Below are 20,239 nucleotides of genomic sequence, written 5' to 3' on the forward strand. Positions count from 1 at the left end.
GGAGAGTTAAGTATGTCTGTAGAGAGGTTATTTATGGAGGCTGGAACGAAAGAGTAAAGAATGAGTAGAAGCAGATGAATAGATTTGTGTCCCCATCAGCTTATTTTTTCAGGTTGAATATGTTGATGAGATCATTTTGGCCCTGAGTAACTGTATAGGAAAAATGGACTTTAATCTTGACTCCCTGGACCAACAAGAGAACATAAGATACTTTAGAGTAATGGGAGAAGCAGGAGGCAAATCGAGGCAGAGTGGTTTTCTTTTGTTGTTGTAGTTGTAATTACTACTCTTCTGTGTATTATGGGTGGACTAGAAACCTATTCTTTCCTCCTTCACTCACTGTGTGGCTTGTATTCCCAAACGTTCATTCATTTCTAGGACATGGTGCGGCGTGGAGAAATCATAGACAATGACATTGAGGATGAGTTCTACCTCCGGCGCTTGGATGCAGGGCTTTTTGTTCTCCAGCACATCTGCTACATCATGGCAGAGATCTGCAATGCCAACGTGCCCCAGGTAGGAGGGGGCTGCCCCTGGATGGGCCCTTCCTTCCCTGACTCCTTGCTTGCCAGCTGCTTAGGTAGAATGGAGTGAATCACACTCTCCTTGAATTCCTTCACTCTATGTGGGCCCTCTCTTTTAGGGATGGGGTGAGGTGAATACTTTCAAAATGACGTATTCTGATGTCTACCAGGGCAAATGATGCTTTTTCTTTCTCTTTCCACTCTTCCCCTTCCTTATTAGATTCGCCAGAGGGTTCACCAAATCCTAAACATGCGTGGAAGCTCCATCAAAATTGTCAGGCACATCATCAAGGGTGAGTTGCACGTTGCTTGTGTCTGGGGCTCCAGGGAAATTAGACGATGCTTTCTGTCTCTGTCAATATCCCTGGAATTTGGTGCATAACATTCTCTGCACTGAAGGCTTAAGTGTGTTGTCCAGTTCAGTGTGTGTCCAGGTCATCTTGTCAGAATACCGAAGACTAACCTAGTTATTCTCTGCCTCTAACCCTCTAGTTCCAGAATTTTAAAAACACATAACAAACAAGGAGCACTAGGTGTTGGAAATTTAAAAACAAAACAAAAAAACACCAAACAAGAAATAAAGAAAAAAATCTAGTTCTAAGCTGCATGTAGTGGAAGGAAATTGCTTTCTTAGGGGTAAAAAACAAGGAACTAACAAGAACTACCTGGAATTAAGGCAGAAGGAAGTGAATCTGAGGCAGTGTGGTGTAGTAGAAAAAGCATGCCTGCTTTCCAGTGCTAGCTCTGCCTTCCGCCAGCTGTGTGAGCATGATCTAGAAGAAATTTTGCAAAGGTTCACAAGATACTTACATGATAGCATCCAGTGTATTGCCTGGCAAACAGAAAGTGCTTGGGCGAATTTCCTTCACCTACCCCAACGGGTCTCTCAAATGCTGTTGTATCTTTGGCTGGGCCTGACTCAGCTGGAGTGGCTCCCAAGGGGCCTCCAGTCGGTGAGCATGCTCTCAATCAGCTCAGTGGTGCAGTTCCACCCTCGAGCCACTTAGCACAGACTAACACACATGGCAGCTAGAAGCCTGTATTGGCTTTTACAGTACTGATAATGCCAGAGTTCAGAGAGAGAGTCGTGATGGACGTAACTGCAGGCACATCATCTCTCTCTCTCTGACCCTTGTCCTGCGCACTTCTAAGATGAGAGATTAGGCTAGATTTACTCAGAGGGTTTGCCTGTAAGTGGCTTATAACTCCTGTTACATGTGGGAGATGAAATGTGGAGATAACTGATACATATAATAAAGTGAAGAGAAGTTAAGAGCCATGGGCTCTGGGATCTGGCTCCTGAAACAGAATCCTGGCTCTGCTGTTTACTGTGATACCTTGGGCAAGGTATCTAACTGCTCTGGGACCTCATAGACTAGGTAAAAGGATTAACTGAGATGATGTATGGAAAATCTCAAGTTAATAAGTTCTTGGCAAATGTTAGCTATCGTGAGCATTACGCACTGTTATGGTGATGATTACCGTTAGCAGCCTTGTAAGTGAGGCACGGCGAAAACCCCATGGGAAGCCTTGTGGGAACAGTGACATTGAGCTGGGTCTTAGACATTCCAAAACAAAGGAACTGTGTGAGTGAAAACAGGACTGGAAATCACACGATCAGCACAGCCCTCCCAGGAGGGTGGGGATGGTAAATCCGTGGTGCCCATTTTGTAGATGGAGCCTTCAAGGCATTGGAATTTATTGTCTTCTCCCTCAGAAAGAGGAAAGGGGGAACTTGTTCATGAGCCTGGCCTAGCATCTTCCACAGTGGCATCATGGGTGCTCCCTCTTTCTCAGTGTCACATTCACATGAGTTACTGCTCAGAGTGTCATGCCACCTCCTCCCTAATGTGCAGCTGTGGTGATTTGCAACCCCAGCCTTTAAATGGCATTTACTTTCAACGCCCACATGTTCAATTAGAACTTTTTATTACTCTCAGCTCTACTCTCCTGCATTTAGGCTTCTCCCTGCACCTCCATTCCTGTGATCAAAACAGTGATCTGAGAAAGGAAAAGTGTTTTTAACAGGTGCTGACACGTAGTAGGTGGATGCTTTTCTTTCAGAGATCCTAACACATATACCTGAGGTTATTCAGGATTTTCAGTTGCTGTGAGCCAGCCTCTGTCTCCCTCAGATCCCAGTTTATTCCCCAAGTGCCTGTTAGAGCACTGGGTGCATACTGGGTGCTGAATAGACATTTGTTGATTGTCTGGGCAGGTGAGCAGGTGAGCAGCCTGCACAGATGCTGTGTTCATTCCCACCACTCTTGTTCCTCTCCCGTGTTGCTTTCTTTTCCCGCTCTGTCCAGACTCTCAGATCCCTCCTCCCAGACCCAGGTCCGGCCCTTCAGCTCTCTCGCCATCACCCTTCACAGCCAATCCATTAGTAAAGCTGCCACGTCTGCCTCCAGTCTCCATCCTGAATCAATCCACTTCTCTCCATGTGTTATTTCCCATCATAGCACCCAGTTTATTTCCTTCCTAGCCCTTATCACAGTCTGTAATTACTTTTATTTATGTCTTTGTTTCCTTGGTTTGTGTGTCTCATACATTAAAATGTAAGCTCCGTGACGTAGGGACATTGGCTCGTTCTCCGTGTCTCCTCAGCACCTAGAGCAATGCCAGGCACATAATGGACACCCGGTGAATATTTTAAACATTGTTGAATTAAACCCTACCCTTGCGTGAACTTAAATTGGCAAACGTTTACTGCGGCTCTCCTCAGGGCTCGGCACAGTGCTAATACTGTGCTACTAAGGTGTCACACAGCACCTGCCCTCATGGAGCTTAGCGTCTCCTGGGGAACATAGATGTAGAAATGACCGGCCATAGCCAAGCTAAGTGAAATACACACTCCAACAACTACTCAGCTGGCACTGCCGGGTGCCACGCTCTGTATCCAGTACTAGAGATACAAGGAAGAATAAATAAGCAAGATCCCTATTCTTGAGGGTTCATGGTCTAGCTGGGAGAGATACTCGAAACTAACTATGATGTGCTAGGTGCTGTGTTAAAGTTGTGAACAGCGTTAAGGGAGTGATAAGGGGGCAGTAATGGAGGCACAGGCCATGCCAAGGAATCCCAGGGGAGGAGAGGCTGGTCCCAGGACTGGGAATGGTGTCCCAGAGGGAAAGGCACGTCCCAGGCAGAAGGAGCAAAGGTCCAACACAGGACATCAGTGGCCTTCATACGGACTCTGCCACATCAGTGGAGGCCAAGCAGGGGTGAGGGAGGCTGGAGCATTGGGTGGGGTTGGGAGTATTGCTGGGCAAGTCTCTCGAGTTCTGTTGGGTACACGGTGAGTTTGGGTTACGGGTAGCACCTGCATCCCTTTGTTGGCCAGCAGAGAGTAGACATTCTCATTGGGGCGGGAGAGGTGCTTGTTTGGACAATTTGAAGTCAGTAGTATGGAGGTGATATTTAAAGCCAGGAAATTAGATGTCATTGCCCAGGTCAAAGAAGTCCTCACAGGACGCTGACCACTGAAAACAAACAAAAGAAAGTGTTCTCTCCAGATGGAAGGTTAAGGTTATAATAAAGGGCTCACGCTGGCCCCAGGAAGCCCATCTGCCTGCGGTGTTGGGCGGTGGAGCTGTGCCACAGGCTGCCTCTCAGCAGCCCCTGAAAGTGGTGCAGTGAGCAAGCTCCGAGCAGTGCTGAGGTTGAAAAGGGGTGAGGCTACCTCAGGGTTGGATAGGGGTGGCGTCTGGGCTCTGTTCAGGCTCACCTCTTAAAAGCCTTCACGCCCTCCCCCTCCTGCCTCCACCCTTCATTCCATCACAATGCACGAAAAAACAAAGCCTCACAAAGAAAGCCAGCTCATCAGTCTGTCCTCTTTGATTTTAATTTTGTTTTTCAGTTTGAGTTGCTTCCATTTTTTTTTTTTTTAACGTGCTAACTAGATGCAAGCTTCTTTCTTTGATTTTACGTCCTATATATGTCCTAAGTTTTGCCGGCAGGAGGGCAGCTGACGTATCCCTTGAGGTCCCAGGAAAACGCTGATGAGGCAAGCCCGGCAGGGGACCCTTCCCGTTATTTTTCAGTCCCCTTTCTCACGATCTGCCTCCTTCCTTTTCTGTTGGGGGTGCCAAGAGAGCTGGGAAAAATTGATGGCTCATTAAAGTCCCTTGGTTTGCAGACTGCTTACTCAGTGCTCCCAAAGTCCAGCTTTCCCTGAACTGGCAGCAGCTCTGGCCTAAGGCCTCTGGTGCCCGCCTAGGGGACGGTGGTCTCTGTGCCAGAGAAGGACCACGCGCTCTGAAAGGGCAGTGACAGTCGTCCTGGCTTTTACCTTCTGGTGCCTGGCCCACGCCTGGCGCAGAGAAGGGGCTCAGCTAATGCTTATTGAGGGTACTGCTGAGGTGGTGCTTCAGGCTTCTTTGTGCTGTTCCAGAAATCCGGGACCAGTAGGTAGAGTGGTCTCTCCTGAGCACGTCCTCTGTGCCAGGCTTTTAATGTATGTTCTCTGGTTCTCACGACGGTCCTAAAAGCAGGATTACAGTCTCCATTTTGCAGATAAGGTAACCAAGACTTGTGGTTAAGGTTAAGGGATGTTACCCAAGTCACTATTAAATGCTGGAAACTGGATCCAGACTCAGTTGGTCTTCCATCTGGCAGAAAGGAGAGCTCTAACTGTACCAATTGGCTGATACACTCCTACTGCATTTTAAGAAAGAAAATTCAGGGCATCCACCTTTACAGAGTACCCACTGGCATCACAGGGCACTAGGTGGGCTCCTTAGATGAGTGAGACACTTAGGAGGCCCTGTCCCCAGGGCAATTCAGTGCCATCACATGTGAAATAAATAAGCACAACACAAAGCAGATGGAAGTCAGTGCTAAGATGTGGAGCGAGACTCAAGAAAGCACGGTTAATTCTGCTGCAGATTAAAAAGGAGCTTGAAGATCCAGAGAGGCTGCACAGAGGAGGAGGTGCTTGGGGTTTTTTTTTTTAATTGTGCTAAAATATGCATAGGAGTTACCATTTTAACCATTGCAGCTATCACCACCCCCTGTCCATAGAACTTATTTTCATCTTGCAAAACTGAAACTCTGTACCCATGAAACACTTACTCCCCATTCCCTCCTCCCCCAGCCCCTGGCAACCACCTTGTATATTCCGTTCCTGGGAGGTTGATGAGTGTAAGTAAGGAGACGGCTTCCTGAAGCCTGTGAAGGACCTCCGTATGCAGATGCAGAGGTACACTGAGTGGTTCTCTCCTTGGATATGGAGTAGGCACTGTGACCTGGGAATACTTCTTCGTATAAATACTTGTGCCAGGGGTTAGCATAGAAGCCTCTGGTGAGTCTCCTGGATGCTTTAGTCACTGGTGAAAGTTGTTGGAAGATCAGGTGGTGCTGGGCTGTTTGGCAGAGGAAAGCTTAGAGGATTACTGACTCAAAACTCTTGTCACTAGTGGCGAAAAGACTGAGCCAAAGACTTCAGAATGCTTTCAGAGATTGGCTCCCGGCCCTTTGATTTGCTTGTGTTCTTTATGGCTTGAAGTCTTCTCTCAGAAGCTCATAAACATGTATTTCCATATTGATTTCAGCTCTTGGTAAGCTGAGCTTTGCCTCTGTGATTTGAAAGCCGCAGAAGCTGATAGGGTTTCTCTTCGGTGACACGTTGATGTGTGTGACTTGCACCAGGCCATGGCTGCTATGGCCTCTAGGGTTGGGAGGCAGGAAAGGACCCCGGAGGGGCTGTTTAACCTTAGGCAGCTACTTGCCCTCTCTCTAAGCCACAGTGTCTGTAAGATGAGGGTAATCTGCCTCAAAAGGTTGCTGTGGGAATTAGATGAGGTGCTGCAGGTAAAGTGCCTACATGTTGGCACGTAATAAGTGCCTGATAATGGTAGCTACCGTCACCGTTGTGATTCACATCCCAGCTCACGCAGGAATAAGCAGAGCTGAGAGGCACAGGCCAGCAAGAATTCTGGCTCTCTGTAACTTGGGGTAAGTTAGTAGATAACCGGTTTGAGCCTTCCTTTACTCCTCTGTAAGAAACAAACCGAAAGTGAATACTGCCCCAAGGAAGGCTGAGGTTGAGATGCAGTTGGGGGCCTGGGACAGAATATTTGCTCAGTAAATGCAGGTTCCTTCCTTCCCTTCCTTGGCCTAATCCTTTCACCGGTGCTGGCAGGAAAGCCCGTGGACCAGCACCCAGGCCATACTCCTCAGGGCCTGGTGGGGGTGGAAGGGGTAGGTGGTGCTTTTTCAAGCAGCTGAAAGGTCTGTGGGAAAATGGTCTATAGGGATGTGACCCTGTTAGCGCTGTAAGCAAAGGGTAAGTTTCCTTCTCCTCCTCCTTTAAGTAGGTTTCATTTTAGTCAGATCTCTGATGAAGCTTATATCCCCAGTTGCAGCCCCAGCACAACATCCTCCTCCTAGAGAAGTGACATTAGTCGCTCCACACTCATCCTTGTCGTTAAGGACTCTCTGTTAGACCTCAAGGATTTTACTTTCCCAGTTTCTATTTTATGATTATTTCTATGTCTTCAAGGGTTTTCAGTGTAAAAATATTGGCATTCCTTTTCTCCCCACTCACCCTTCCTCCTGCACTTTTTCAAGGGTGAGTGTTTAAGGCTTAAGGTCCAGGGATCTGAACCAGGCTTGTGAGCGCTGGTCCCAGTCTCCGTCCTCAAAGACAGTCCTTCCCCATCCGCCAGCCCGGGTGTCCCTCCCTCTTCCTCTTACCAAAAACAGAACAGCTTGTATTCCATGTCTGAATAGTAAACCTGCTGTCTAAAGTTTGCTTTAATATTTATGCGTTCAGCACTGCTGCCTGTTTTTGATCTCCATCAAAGCCTTTATTGTAAGAGCATTTGAAAATGCTGGGGAAGTCGAGAAGGGAGTCTATGTGTACACCGTCTTTCTCACTCTCCAGCCCGACTCACGCTCTTCCTGTCTCCCCTCTCCCTCTCCCCTACCCTGAAGTTCTCCCTTCATCTGGCATCTCTCTTTTTTTTCCTGCATTCTCTCCCTTTCTTACACACACACACACACACACGTGTGCGCGTGTGCGCACAGAGCAAAGAGGACTCTTTCCCAAGACCTCTGGGAGGAATCTGTTCAATATTTATAAACTGCTGCAGCAGCTTTAATAACCAGAGGTAGCTGGCGCCACCAAGGTTTGCTCCAAATAGGATTCTGCTCTGGAAACAAAGAATGAGTTGGGGTAAGGGGTAGAGGGTGAGAGGTGAGGTACACAGCTGGTACCAGCTGCCACGGCCAGTGGGAGAGCACTCGGGGCTTGTCAGACCCGGTGGGCCTGGCCCTGTGGCTGGCTTGCTGCGGGACCCTGGCCGGTCACCTGTCCATGCAGTTGCAGTAGATTTCTGAGAGGCCTGCCAGCCCTGACACTCAGTGACCTGGCATGAGGGAGCATGGCCCCAGCAGCCCACTCCACATCTGTTCTGGCTGCTGAGACCCCTTTACTCCAGGACATTCCCTCCAGAGCCTTACCTTTTTTTTTTTTTAAACATCTTTATTGGAGTATAATTGCTTTACAATGGTGTGTTAGTTTCTGCTTTATAACAAAGTGAATCATCTATACATATACATATATCCGCATATCTCCTCCCTCTTTCGTCTCCCTCTCACCCTCCCTATCCCACCCCTCTAGGTGGTCACAAAGCACTGAAGAGCCTTACCTTTTATGAGGATGTTGTAGCCAGATGCCCTGCCATGGCTGGGCTGCTTGGGAGATTTTTTCCCCAAAGGATGGGGAACAGGCAGGGTAAGATAACTGCCTAGGTAAGAGGATGCCACTTTGGGGACCGGCTCCCCAGCCCCACCCCCATGGCTTTTGACGTGCCTTTTTCACTCCTGACACATGTTCTTGGTTTGAATATCAGTTCCTCTACCATCCTAGACTTGGGCAGGTTGCTTCAGTTCTCTAATATGCCTCAGTTTCCTCATCTCTAAACAGAGATGGTGCTCTTTGCCTTATAGGATTGCTGCAAAGATTATATGAGACAATATAGATAAATGCCTGGCACGTAAACAGTGTTCACCACATGTGAGGTCCCATTCCACTCTGTACAGGATAGCCCCTCTTCCAGATCCTACTAACTTCCTTCACAGCCCATCTCCAGAGAGCAGGTAATCTGACTGTTTCCTCCTTCCCCACATGTGGAGCAACAGAGGAGACTTGTCCATTGGGTGGGTGCTCTGTGTACAGCGGTGGCATGTGTTTTTCTAAGGCCTTTGGAGGGGTGATTCAGCAGGGGATTGATACAGACTTTGGTCCTCTACTCTGCGCATCCCTAGAAAGAGATTAGGTCCTTCCAGGGAAGTTGGCTTTACTTGGAAAAAAATCACTGCCCCAAAGGATCAGACTGTTTCTCCACTTCCCTCTCTCCTGGGTCTGAGAATACATTAGGAGAACAAAGTGTTAGTTCAGTCCATTAAGACTCTTGCTTTCAGACCATGCCTCTGAGGGTATTAAATGCTATAATGGTCATTTCTCTCTCTCCTGGGGCAGCGACTAGATCATTCACATGTGAGTAAGAGATACCACTTACATACAGCCCCTAACCTTCTCCCGCAGCCCAGTTTCTGTTCTCCCATCACCCCAGCCCTCCCTTTAAGGAGACTTAATAGAAGGGATCACAGCCGTTTGCTGTTGGAGGTGATGGATGGGCCTAACAGAAGAGGATGATTTCCAGGGAGAGACACACAGCTGGCACATGTCTGAATCCCAAGTCCCGTTTTCCGGCACATGTCCAAAGTAATAAAGAGGATGGAGGAAAAATGAAGAAGTGGCAGGGGCAAGGTATTTCTCCATCATGGTGGGGGATGGGAGGTAGGGGAGGGTTTGCAGGCTTTCTTCCCTTTCCCCACTCTTTGTCTGATTTGGATGAACAGATGTTTTATTATGCAGAAGCCTCTTGCAAGAGAGTTTTCTATTGTTCCATTTCAGGCCACCCCAGGCAGGGAGCTGGGGGCAGACCCGCAGGCACTCATTCCTGAGCCACTGCTTTGAGAGCTTATTCACAGCACCAGACTGGTAGTTGGCTCTCAGCCAAGCTCTGCTGGGAATTTAGCTGAAAGTAAGGCGAAAGCCCCTACCTTCATGAAGCTGTCAGTCTAGAGGGAGAGAGGGGACAAGTAGAAGATGATCTAGAAGTCAGGCCTGCGGTGGAGACAGAGGCCTGAGGACAGGAACAGGAGTCAGAAGGATGTGTGGTGTTTCCCCGAGAGAGATGTTGCTGGCCTGAGCAGCAGGCTCAGGGAGGGAGCTAGCGTATCTTGAACATCTTGAACATCTGTTATTATAGGTTCTTTACATGCATTTGCTGAGGGGGAGACCACGCAAGGCCACCTAGGATTGTGAGTCAGAGTCAGGATACAAACACAGCCCACAGTGTTGCACCATCTCCTGTCTGAGGGCGGGGGCAGGGCACGGTCAGCACACAGAGGATTTGGCTGTCCGTCCCCCGTCCCCGTCCACTGTGCTCTGGGAGCCACCACAGGAAACCCAGGGCCCCACTCACCACACAGGCCCTGCACGCTCATCCCTAAGCTCCACACATCATTTCTGTGCCATATCGCACCCCTTCCCGCCTCCTAAAACCAGCTGACCACATAATCTGGGGGGGCCAGGACACTTTTGAGAATAAAATGGAGGTGTGTTAAGTACTCTGTTGGGATAACAGGGGAAACGGGACCGTATGTTTACCCACCTTACAACTCTTTGACTATGTTCTGTCATCAACATCATGTCCTGTATTCCCATCCTCTTTAGGCGTATTTCCTTTATCTTCCTGCTCTAACTAAAACTGTCTCTACCGGGGATGGATCCTCTCAAGTGGTACCTACTTTCTCCCACATGCCTTTTACCACTGGAGACGGAGGAGGGGCCTTCCACGCTCCTCCTGGGCGTCTCTAGACCATTCTTTCTCCCTCCCTCTTTCCAAAAAACACCCATTTGTTTCAATCTCATGTCAGTGGACTGTACCCCAGCCCCCCTCCTTGGTGGTGCAGACACCTGTTTCCCTTATTCCCTGGAGGAATTCCAAGCTCCCTGTCACCCTCTCCACTACCCTGTCGTATTTCTTAGCAACTTCACTATCCACATCTCTTTCTCTCACGCCCCATTTCCAGTCTCTCAGTAAATCCTGCTGGATCCACCTTCAGAATACATCTACAATCTGAAGACTTCTCACCTCTACCATGACCTCCTTGGACCAAACCACCAATCAAATCACATCTCCTTCCTTCTGCCCTTGCCACCTTAAGGGTATCTTCCACACAGCAGCTAGAGTGAGCTGGCTAAAGTCAAATCATGTCATTCCTCTGCTTAAAACTCTCTTATAACTTCTCATCTCAGGGGAAAGTCCAAAGTCCTTACAGTGGCCCGACACGACCTGTGCCCCGCCCCTCCCCGGCTCTGAGCTCCTTGCTCACCGCAGAGGGTCCAGGCATACTCCCCTCTCAGCCCCTGCTCTGCTTGCCCCTCTGCCACTCGCTCCCAGATATTCCCCCACACACCTGCTTCAGGTCTTTAATCAAATCCCCCATCTCTGTGAGGCCTTCTGACAGCCACCATATATATTTTATTTACCTTTCGGTTTGTCTCCTCCACTAGAAAGTAGGCTCCACAAGTGCAGAGATTTTCACCTGTCCTGTTTTGATCAGGACTTTATCCCCGTTGCCTCAGATAGTGGTTCTCAAATGTGAGCAGCATGAGCACCGCCTGGAGGGTTTGTTCACACAGACTGCTGGGCCCCGTCCTCAGAGCTACCTAATAAGTAGGTCTGAATTGGACCCCCAACTCTACATTTCTTTTTTTTTGGCTGCGCCACGCAGCTTGTGAGATCTTAGTTCCCCGACCAGGGATTGAACCCAGGCCCCGGCAGTGAAAGTGCCAAGTTCTCACCACTTCCCGCCGGGGAAGTCCCCAGCTCTGCATTTCTAACAAGTTTGCGTGATGTCGCTGCTGTTGGTTGGGGTTCCCGCTCTGAGAACCACTGGGTCTGGGCAGCACCTGCCCGTAATAGCATCCACTGTGTGTGTTAAGTGAAGAAAGGCTGCAGCTAGGAGGGGAATGCGGGCAGGGACAGGGGAGTTGGGCCCTTTCCCCCGTGGGCCTTGAATGCAAGACCAAGGAGTTTGCACACAACTGCCACCGTGGCTGCCACTGGAGGCATTAGAGCAGCACACACCCCACGGGAGCTGGGGTTCAGGGAGAGGCATGATGTGACCCGGCCACGAAGGACCCCACGCCTCAGATTCATGCCTAACCCTGCCTTTGTCTCCCCAGAGTATGCGGAGAACATCGGGGATGGCCGGAGCCCGGAGTTCCGGGACAGCGAGCAGAAGCGCATCCTGGGCTTGCTGGAGAACTTCTAGCGGCCCCTGGCCCTGGGCAGCAGGGACTCTCTCTGGGCCTCCCCCAGAAACAGTTTTTACGGAGCTCGATGTGACTTTTGGACAAATAAAAGCTAGTTTTGGTATTCCTGGGCTGGTGTTCTCTGTACCTTCTAACCTTTACCCAACACCTTTCCCAGCAGTGCTCACAGAACGCATCTGAGGAAGCTTAGTGGTTGGCCTCCCCCTTCCAGTGAGGAAACTGAGGCTCTGAGAGCAGATGAGTGATAAAGTGGCCACTGTGGCTGCCCGGGGGGTTGCGGTGAGGCTGCCCATCTGCAGCTGGAAAGGGGAAGGCATGGACTGGGGACCTCTCTGGGGCTTCCGGCCCTGACACGAAGAGCCTGGGCATGTAACACGAGGTACGTGGCTCCTGCAAAAGCACCCTGGGGAGGGCTTCCTGGCACTGCGAGGCCGCCCGCAGAGCACACAGTCCTCAGAGCAGCGGTCTGAACCCCGGCCACATGTCAGAGTCACTCTGGTTGGAAGGGGGCTTAAAAATACATATCAGTGTTGAGCCCTACCCCAGAATGATGAAATCGGAATGTCCAGTGAGGCCCAGGTCCTGGTACTGTCCTAAGCCCCCAGGTGGTTCCTAGTGTCAGGGTGAGAGCTACCACTTTAGAGTAGACAGGGCGTCCAAATCCAGCTGCATTGTTTACCAGCTGTGGCAGTTTGGATAAGTGACTTCACCTTCTTGAATCTCACTTCCTTCATCTGCAGAGTGGGGGTAATAATACCCATTTGGTGATTTCTTTTGTCCTTCCCTCACATGTCTGTGGCTTCAGAATTGCAGTCTCACCCTTTTTACAGGGACTGTGAGAAAGCTGGTCTCCTCCTCTACAGAAGTCAGCGGTCCTTTGGTGTGTTTTTATTCTGTCACAGAGCATAGAGTCCTCGTTGAGTGAGGAGTGGGAGGACAGCCGACTTAGAATGAAGTGTCTAGCCAGGGTCAGCAGGCCAGCTGCGAGGGACACCGCATGCTCTGTGCTGTGCCCGTGGCCACCGTTCAGTCAGAGCAGCTCTGGCTGCTCAGTGAGCCCCCAGGGACAGGGCTCCAGGCGGCCACCACCGTCTGGCCAGAGTTGACACGCCGGGAGAAACTGTTTGCCATCCCAGGCAGCGCCCCAGGGGGACTCGTATTAAGATGGCACCTGTATCACCCCGGATTGGGCTGGTGACGGAGCAGTGAGTGAGGCAGGCCCTACCCTCTCGGTGCTCACGTCCAGCCTGGCGGGAAGATGGACGGTGTGCCTGTTATCACCATGAGGTAAGCACTCCCCAGGGAGGCATCTTGAGCCTGCTCCAGGGCCCGTTACAGAATCACAGTTGCCCTACAGTCACATATGGATTTAGTTATCTTTTAATCTCACTTTCCTGTAATTATAATAGCGACCATGTATCAAACACCTGCTATGTGCACTCACGTTACGTCCGTTCTCTCTAACCTGCACAGCAGCCCTGCTGGCATCATTATCCCCGGTTTACTGAAGCCAAAAGAGAGGTCCCAGAGAGTAAGTAACTTGTGCAAGGCCCTGGGACCAGTACGCACGGAGCCGGCATTCAAAGCGAGGTCTGACTCCACAGCCCGTGCTCTGCCCACCCTTGAGCTGCCTCTGTTCAGGAGACAATCACAGGTCCCTGACTGATACAGTCCGCTTCGATCTGTTCCACTGTCCATATGGGATTTAATGAATTCACAACGAATGTAACCTATAGAATCTTAAATTTTTTTTATTTTTTATTGAAATATAGTTGATTTACAATGTTGTGTTAGTTTCTGGTGTACAGCAAAATGATTGTTCCCTGTGCTATACAGTCGGACCTTGTTTATCCATCCTATATATAATAGTGAGCTTCTGCTAATCCCCAACTCCCAACCCATCCCTCCCCCACCCCTCCTCCCCCTCGGCAACCACAAGTCTGTTCTCTATGCCTATGAGTCTGTTTCTGTTTCATAAATAAGTTCAGAATCTTAAATTTTTTGAACTAAGGTTTGTACTTAGATCATTAGTCCTTCAGCTTTATTTTCTTTTTAAATTTTGTTTTTACCCAGGTAATGCTTGTACATGGTACAGAAGTTCAAATTTTAACAATAGGTATGCAGAGAGGAGTCTCCCTTCCCATCTCCCACCTGCCCCCAGGCCTCCCTATCCCCGGAAGAAACTGCTGTCACCTGATTATCCATCCAGAGAAGTTCTGTCCAGCAGTTTTCCAGCTGTGTTCTACCTGAGCCCCAGGCTTCCCACAAGTGCATCAGAAGCCAACATAGAAGAGAAGGTGGGTAGGGCTTCAGGCCACTGACCTCCTCAACTACAGTCCCCCCTACCTTGTTGTTTTTTTTTTTCAAAATGTGAGACAAGGTAGTATTATATAATTGCAAGCAATATAGTATTAATTAATTTATTTTTGCTGTGTTGGGTCTTCGTTTCTGTGCAAGGGCTTTCTCTAGTTGTGGCAAGCGGGGGCCACTCTTCATCGCAGTGCACGGGCCTCTCACTATCGCGGCCTCTCTTATTGCGGAGCACAGGCTCCAGACGCGCAGGCTCAGTAGTTGTGGCTCACGGGCCTAGTTGCTCCGTGGCATGTGGGATCTTCCCAGACCAGGGCTCGAACCCGTGTCCCCTGCATTGGCAGGCAGATTCCCAACCACTGCGCCACCAGGGAAGCCCCACACACACTTTGCCCCGCTTCCTATGTTAGACTGCCTCCTGAGAGTTTGTTTTTCCAATAAGTCCCTGTACTAAAAGCAAGTTTGAACTCACACCTTCACTTTCAAATGAGGATGAGGTCCCCTTTTCCATCAGTTTTGTGATGGGAGGGTTTGAGGGGAATGTGAGGTACAATCCCTTAGGATTCAGAAAGAGCGTACGGTTCCAGGGGTTGGGAGACCAAGGAGACGGGACGAGGAGAAATCTCTAAACTCAGCTAACTTTAACAACCCTCCACTCAAGGCTGAGAAAAGCTTTAAGAACAAGTGAGAGATCCTCATCATTAATCTTGCTCACCCTCAGGCTCGAGGGGTGTGGTCCTACCTCTTGTGTCTGCTCAGGGCTGAGATTCTGCCTTACCAAGCAGCCCCACCCCTCCAGGAGGACTTCTTGGGCTCAAATAAAGGCCCCATTTGCCCTGTGGTTCTGAACGCGACTTCTGCGTCTGCCACTCATGGGCTTCCCAAGCTCTCCCCTTCAAACAAAGCCCCTTCGTGTCCATCCTTGTGTCCATAGCTGAGTCCGGGACATGGCACCCCAGCCAGGCGGTATTCCTTTTCCTATCTAAACACGGCACTAAAATAGTCTTTCAGCACTGTTAGCCAGAATTTCTTCCTGAGGGAAATGAGGATTTCATTTTCCTCCTCCTCTGCAGCTTGCTGCTCTGCTCACGGTGGTCGGCCTGAATTCAGCGGCGTCAAGATGGGCCGTGTCTAATTTAGAGAAATTTGCATGCAGGCTGCATTCCTTCTTTATCTGGGGGAAATGCATCGTCAGGGAAGCTGGAAGGCAACCTTCAGTCACCCTCACAGCAGCACCAGTGCCCAGGTGGCATCTCCTGCCGTTACCAAAGCGTCAATTTAGTGCCAACAGGGAGACCAGACTCGCTTTCCTAAAGGCAAAAACTTCTTGATTAGATTTTCTTACTCCACAGTAGAGATAAAAGTGGAGCCACGTTTTTCAATCTGTCTTGCTCCCCGGTACACATGGAAAGTGGTTGGTATCACAGAGGTGGGCCTTCGTTATCTGTGCCGAGAAAATGGCAAGCGCTCCTCCAGTCACCTTTCCCTTGTTAGGTAACACATGCCCTTGGCATAAACTTCAGAAGGTACATAAGGAGATTCAGTGCATAAGTCTCGCTGCCAGCTGCATCTCCGGCCCACCCAGGCCCCTCCCCAGAAGCAGCCAGTGCTAATGAGCTGGAGTATCCTTTCGGAGGCAGTCTTCAGTGTCTTCAAGTGAATAAAATATAGTCAGTACAAACGGTGGCATCTCCTGGTCTCTGGTCTGCACCTTGCTTTTCACTCTACATCTACCCAACGCACAGAGTCCCCTCCCCTACTCCTTTAATAGCCGAGCTCCATTGCAGAGCGGTACCGTAATTCAGTTAATCCCGTTAATGGACATTTAGGTTGTCTTCGATCTTTGGCTATTACAATGCCGCAGTGAACATCCTTGTATAGAACGTCATTTCACACATGTGTGAGTTTAAATTCCCAAGCAGAATTGCTAAGTCAGAGGGGATATGCAATTTTCACCGTGATGCATATTGTCACGTTGCCCTCCTTCCATCAGTGGTGTATGTGAGGGCTGCCCCACACCCTCCGTGGCCGTGTTAGCTGTCTTCATCTCTGCCTCTCTGATCGGGGAATGGAGTTTACTGTCTTAATTTGCATTTCTCTTATGAGTGAAGTCATTCGGTGTTTCGGAAGAATGGATTTATTGAGTGTGTGCCATATTAGCTGATACTCATTGAAGCTCTTGCTATAAGCTCGTCAAATTAGCACATTTAACCCTCGTTCGTGAGGTGTAGGTACTTTTATTATCAATCCATTTCACAGATGAGGAAAGCAGATCGAGAGGGTCAGTGGCTTACAAAGTGACAGAGCTGGGAGGGGAACAGCAAAGTGGTTTCAAAGCCCACACTCTTGACCCCAGAGCCACACTGTCCCCCAACTACGTGGCAGAGGAGGGGCTCCGCCCTATCGCACTGGAAGCAGAAGCCCCAGAGAAGCAGCCGGCTCAGCCTCGTAACTGAATCCCCCAGCGGCCCTGCAGGGTCCCTGCTTTCTCCCCGTGTCTCTCACGCCACATCTGAGCAGTGGCTGCAACACTCACCTGCGTGAGGGCCCCGGGGCCAGGCTCCCTGGCTGCTCTTCCCTGGAAGAAGGTTAGGCTTTCCCACCGCAGCAGCGAGGAGGAGAAGCCACTTACAGGCACGCTTGGAGCGAGGCTCCTTGCCTGCCGTTCACATCATCGCCTCCTCTGCCCACCCACCAGTTCACACCCCTCACCCAGCACCTCCCTGCTCCTCGCTCCGCGTCCCACGTTGCCTCCCGCCATTCACCTCCCGGGAAGCGTTTGCTGAGCTCCCACTCTGTGCCAGGCCCCATTCTGGGCTCTGGAACCGTGCCCCCCAGATTGAAAGGCAGTGTGAACCACCCCCCCACGGTAGCCGAACAGGGTGTCACGAGAGAGCGATGATGGGCTTCAAGAGAGGTGAGGGGCAGAGAGGGGCCCCCAAACCTAGCAGGAGAGATTGGGAGAGATGGGACCCAGCACCATAACTGTGTCTTGAGTGACTTTCACGGACTTTCAGGGTCCTTAGGATGGCCGTGAGTCTCAACACCCAAGAGGTATCAACAGAAAGTCATTGGAGGCAGAGGGAACTGCGCAGGTAAAGGAACGGGGCCATGACAATGCAGGGGGCCTTTGGAGATGAGGGGGTTTTCACAGTTACCTCACTGGATAGGCCCTGGCTACCCTGAGGCCAGCGAGGCCGGGGTTGAGTGAGCAGAACCTGTGTTCTGTGGCAGAACCTGACAGAACCACATACGTGGTGATTTCCTAGGAGTTCGGGGGTCAGGTTTGTCCAGAGTCACAGCTTGTTCTAGTTAAATCTCCAGTCCCTGAGTGATGGAGAAACAGATTCCATTGGATGGTGATGAAGCCTCCATTCTGACCCCTCAAGCAAGATCTGGCCTCGCACGTCATGCAGAAAGTGCCCAGGACCCAGATACACTGATATTAACTGAGCAAGGAGCAAGGCCACCACCCCTAAGGCAGCGGGAAGGCTGCAGGAGGCTTCCCACAGCCCCTGGGAAGAGGCTCTGCTCTAAAGCCCTAGAGAGCAGCTGGGGAAGAGCCACCAGAGGCAGGTCTTCAGAAACCAGGCCGTGATCTGGCCACAGCTGAGGAAGGTTCCAGCCCGGCTCCAGCCCCTGAGGCCTCAGTAAGGCCACCCATCCAGGAAACACCCAGATGGAGGACAGCAGGGGACAAGGGGCAGGAGCCTCCAGCCCACCCTCTGTGAGACATGAGCCTCACCCTCTCAGAATCTCAGCTCTCCTTCATCTGGGGACTGAGAGGGTCTCTGAGGGCCCAGCCCGGGGAACTCCACACCTGTGACCACCTCATGGTGCCTGGGAGTTCATCACCCACCTCCCCCACACCACTTACTGAACACCCACCAGAGCTGGAAACAAAACAGACATTGTCCCTGCTCTCCAGGAGCTCACGTCCTCGTCCTCGTGGGACGGACTGAAGGACAATAAACAAGTAAACATGTAGAGTGATTACTGTCAAGGAGCAAACTCAGTGCAAAATGATAGACTAGTTAATGGGGGACCCTGAAGATGGGTGGTCTGCGAAGTCCTCCTCAATGAGGTGCCTTTGAGCTAAGCTCTGAATGATGTCGAGGAGCTGGGCAGCCCAAGAGCCGGAAAGAGGGTTCTAAGCAAAGGCACAGGTGCAAAGGTCCTGAGGCAGAGAGAGAGCACCGTCATTCTCCAGAAAATAGCCGAAAGAAGCCACTTTGGACCCATGCGTGAGGCAGGGCTGGTGGAGGATAAGGCCAGAGAGGTGGGCAGGGGCCAGGTCTTGCTGGGCCTGGAGGGCCACTGAGGGGTTTTGAGCATGGAAGGGATGCGATCTGGTTTTGAAAAGATCCCTTTGACGGCTTGATGGAGCTCACACTGTGGAGCCCAGCATGGAAGCAGGAGACCCAAGAAGAGGAGATACTGGCGCTTTGGACCGGGAAGAGGTAGTGGGTTAGAGACAGGGGGTTAGGGATGTGGCTGAGGCAGAGCCAGCCGGTCACTCTATAGGGAGGGGCCCCCTGCCCTGTGGAGGCTTCCCCCAGCACTGAGGAGTGGGAGCAAGTTCACGGCCCGGCAGGAGTCAGGTGGGGCCGCCACAGGGCTGCTCAGTAACAAATATCTTTAATGAATAAATAGAAGTGCTTTTAGGGCTGATGGAGTCATATCATTTCCACCTGCCATAAAATTTCATCAGAAGCAGGTGCTGCAGGGAGAGAGGAGTGGCTGCAATCAACGTGCCCACCCACCCTCAGGCCCTGCCTCCACTCTGAGCTGACGCAGCCCCACGCCCTGGAGAATCCAGACCCAGACCCCTCTCCCCAGGCCTTCCTGGGGCCCAGGGGAGTCTGGTCCTTCCCTGCGCCAGCCCCACAGCTTGAACAGACAAGAGGGAGCAGTGGGCAGTGACATATGTCTTGCCATTAAAATCCAGGGGCTTCAGTCTCCTTAGCTGGGAAATGGGCACAAAAATTCCGGCCCCCACTTTTCCCCCCTCCCCTGGACACGAGGACTTTACTCTCTCCTCATCTAAAGCAGATTGGGTGGGTTTCAGAGGAAGCAGCGATCAACACTGCTGAACTCCTGGAACGACAGAGCTGGGGGGAAGCAGAACTTGGGGTCAGATGTTTTACAAATGAGAGAACAGAGGCCCCAAGAAAGTAGGTGACTGTCCTAAAATCACACAGGATCTGCAGAGCCAGCCATCCAAAACTACCCTAGTGCCAGCTACATTATAGCGCCAACGAAATGCCTGCCTCCTCGAATCCTCCCCACGTTCGTGCGATGTGGAAACTATCGTTATACCATTTTGCAGATGAAAATACTGAGGCCCAGAGAGAGCTAGGGTCCAGGTCACCCCTTCAGTTAGAGACAGCCAGATGAGAGTCCAGTTCTCCAGCCTCTCACCACAGGCTTTTTCTGCTTTATTCAAGCGTGGTAGGGCTGAGATTGTTTTCTTGAGGCCTTTGAAGGACTGGGGTGGAAATTTTGCTGAGTGCCTACTACATGCCGGGTAGTCTCTGAACTGAAGGCCACTGTCCCCAGCACCTTGCTGCATCCCTGTAGCATCCTCCAAGGTGCCACACTCGCCTCCATTTTACAAATAAGGAAGTACAGAGAGATCAAGGAATTTGCCCAAGGTCACACAACCGTGTCACTGATGCTGGCCATGGCTGCCAGCACTTAAACAACTGGAGATCCCCAGGCCCCTCCTTTGGCCCCAATGCCACCCTCCCCCAGCCAGTGGGTGTAAGGCCAGGAAGCCTGGCCAAATGAACAGACCCAGCCGGCAGCCTGCCTGGGCCTGTGGTTATCAGTTAAGCTCATTTAGTGGCCATGGCAGGACATGGCCTGTGCCAGCTGCCTTCCTCCCTACCCCCAACCTTGCTCCGGCCCTCTTGGGAGCAAGGCCTGAGGACAGGTTCTTGCTTTTAGCAGCTGCAAGCAAAAGTCTCTCTGTAATTGGGAAAGATTAAAAGATGCACAAACAAGTTTCACCAGGCTGGCCTCGTGGACCCACAAGGGCAGTGAACAC

The 20,239-nt window shown here is 50.8% G+C and overlaps 1 protein-coding gene across 2 annotated transcripts in view; it reads left to right on the forward strand.

Annotated features, from left to right (window-relative positions):
• CTNNBL1 (catenin beta like 1) overlaps positions 1-11,983 on the forward strand; it is a 168,041-nt gene extending 156,058 nt beyond the window's left edge. Inside the window, exons 14-16 of one of the 2 annotated variants that reach the window (XM_089896854.1) lie at positions 379-516; positions 745-817; positions 9,076-11,784. In XM_089896854.1, the coding sequence (XP_089752980.1) occupies positions 379-516; positions 745-817; positions 9,076-9,125 (261 nt within the window). In that variant the 3' untranslated portion in view covers positions 9,126-11,784. The other variant, XM_022592451.3, reaches the window with a different exon arrangement.
• Positions 11,984-20,239: the final 8,256 nt, after the last annotated feature.

The sequence above is a fragment of the Delphinapterus leucas genome, chromosome 15 (genome assembly GCF_059928025.1).
Source record: "Delphinapterus leucas isolate spDelLeu-1000000601 "Yukka" chromosome 15, BTC_Dleu_Yukka2, whole genome shotgun sequence".
NCBI lineage: Eukaryota > Metazoa > Chordata > Mammalia > Artiodactyla > Monodontidae > Delphinapterus > Delphinapterus leucas.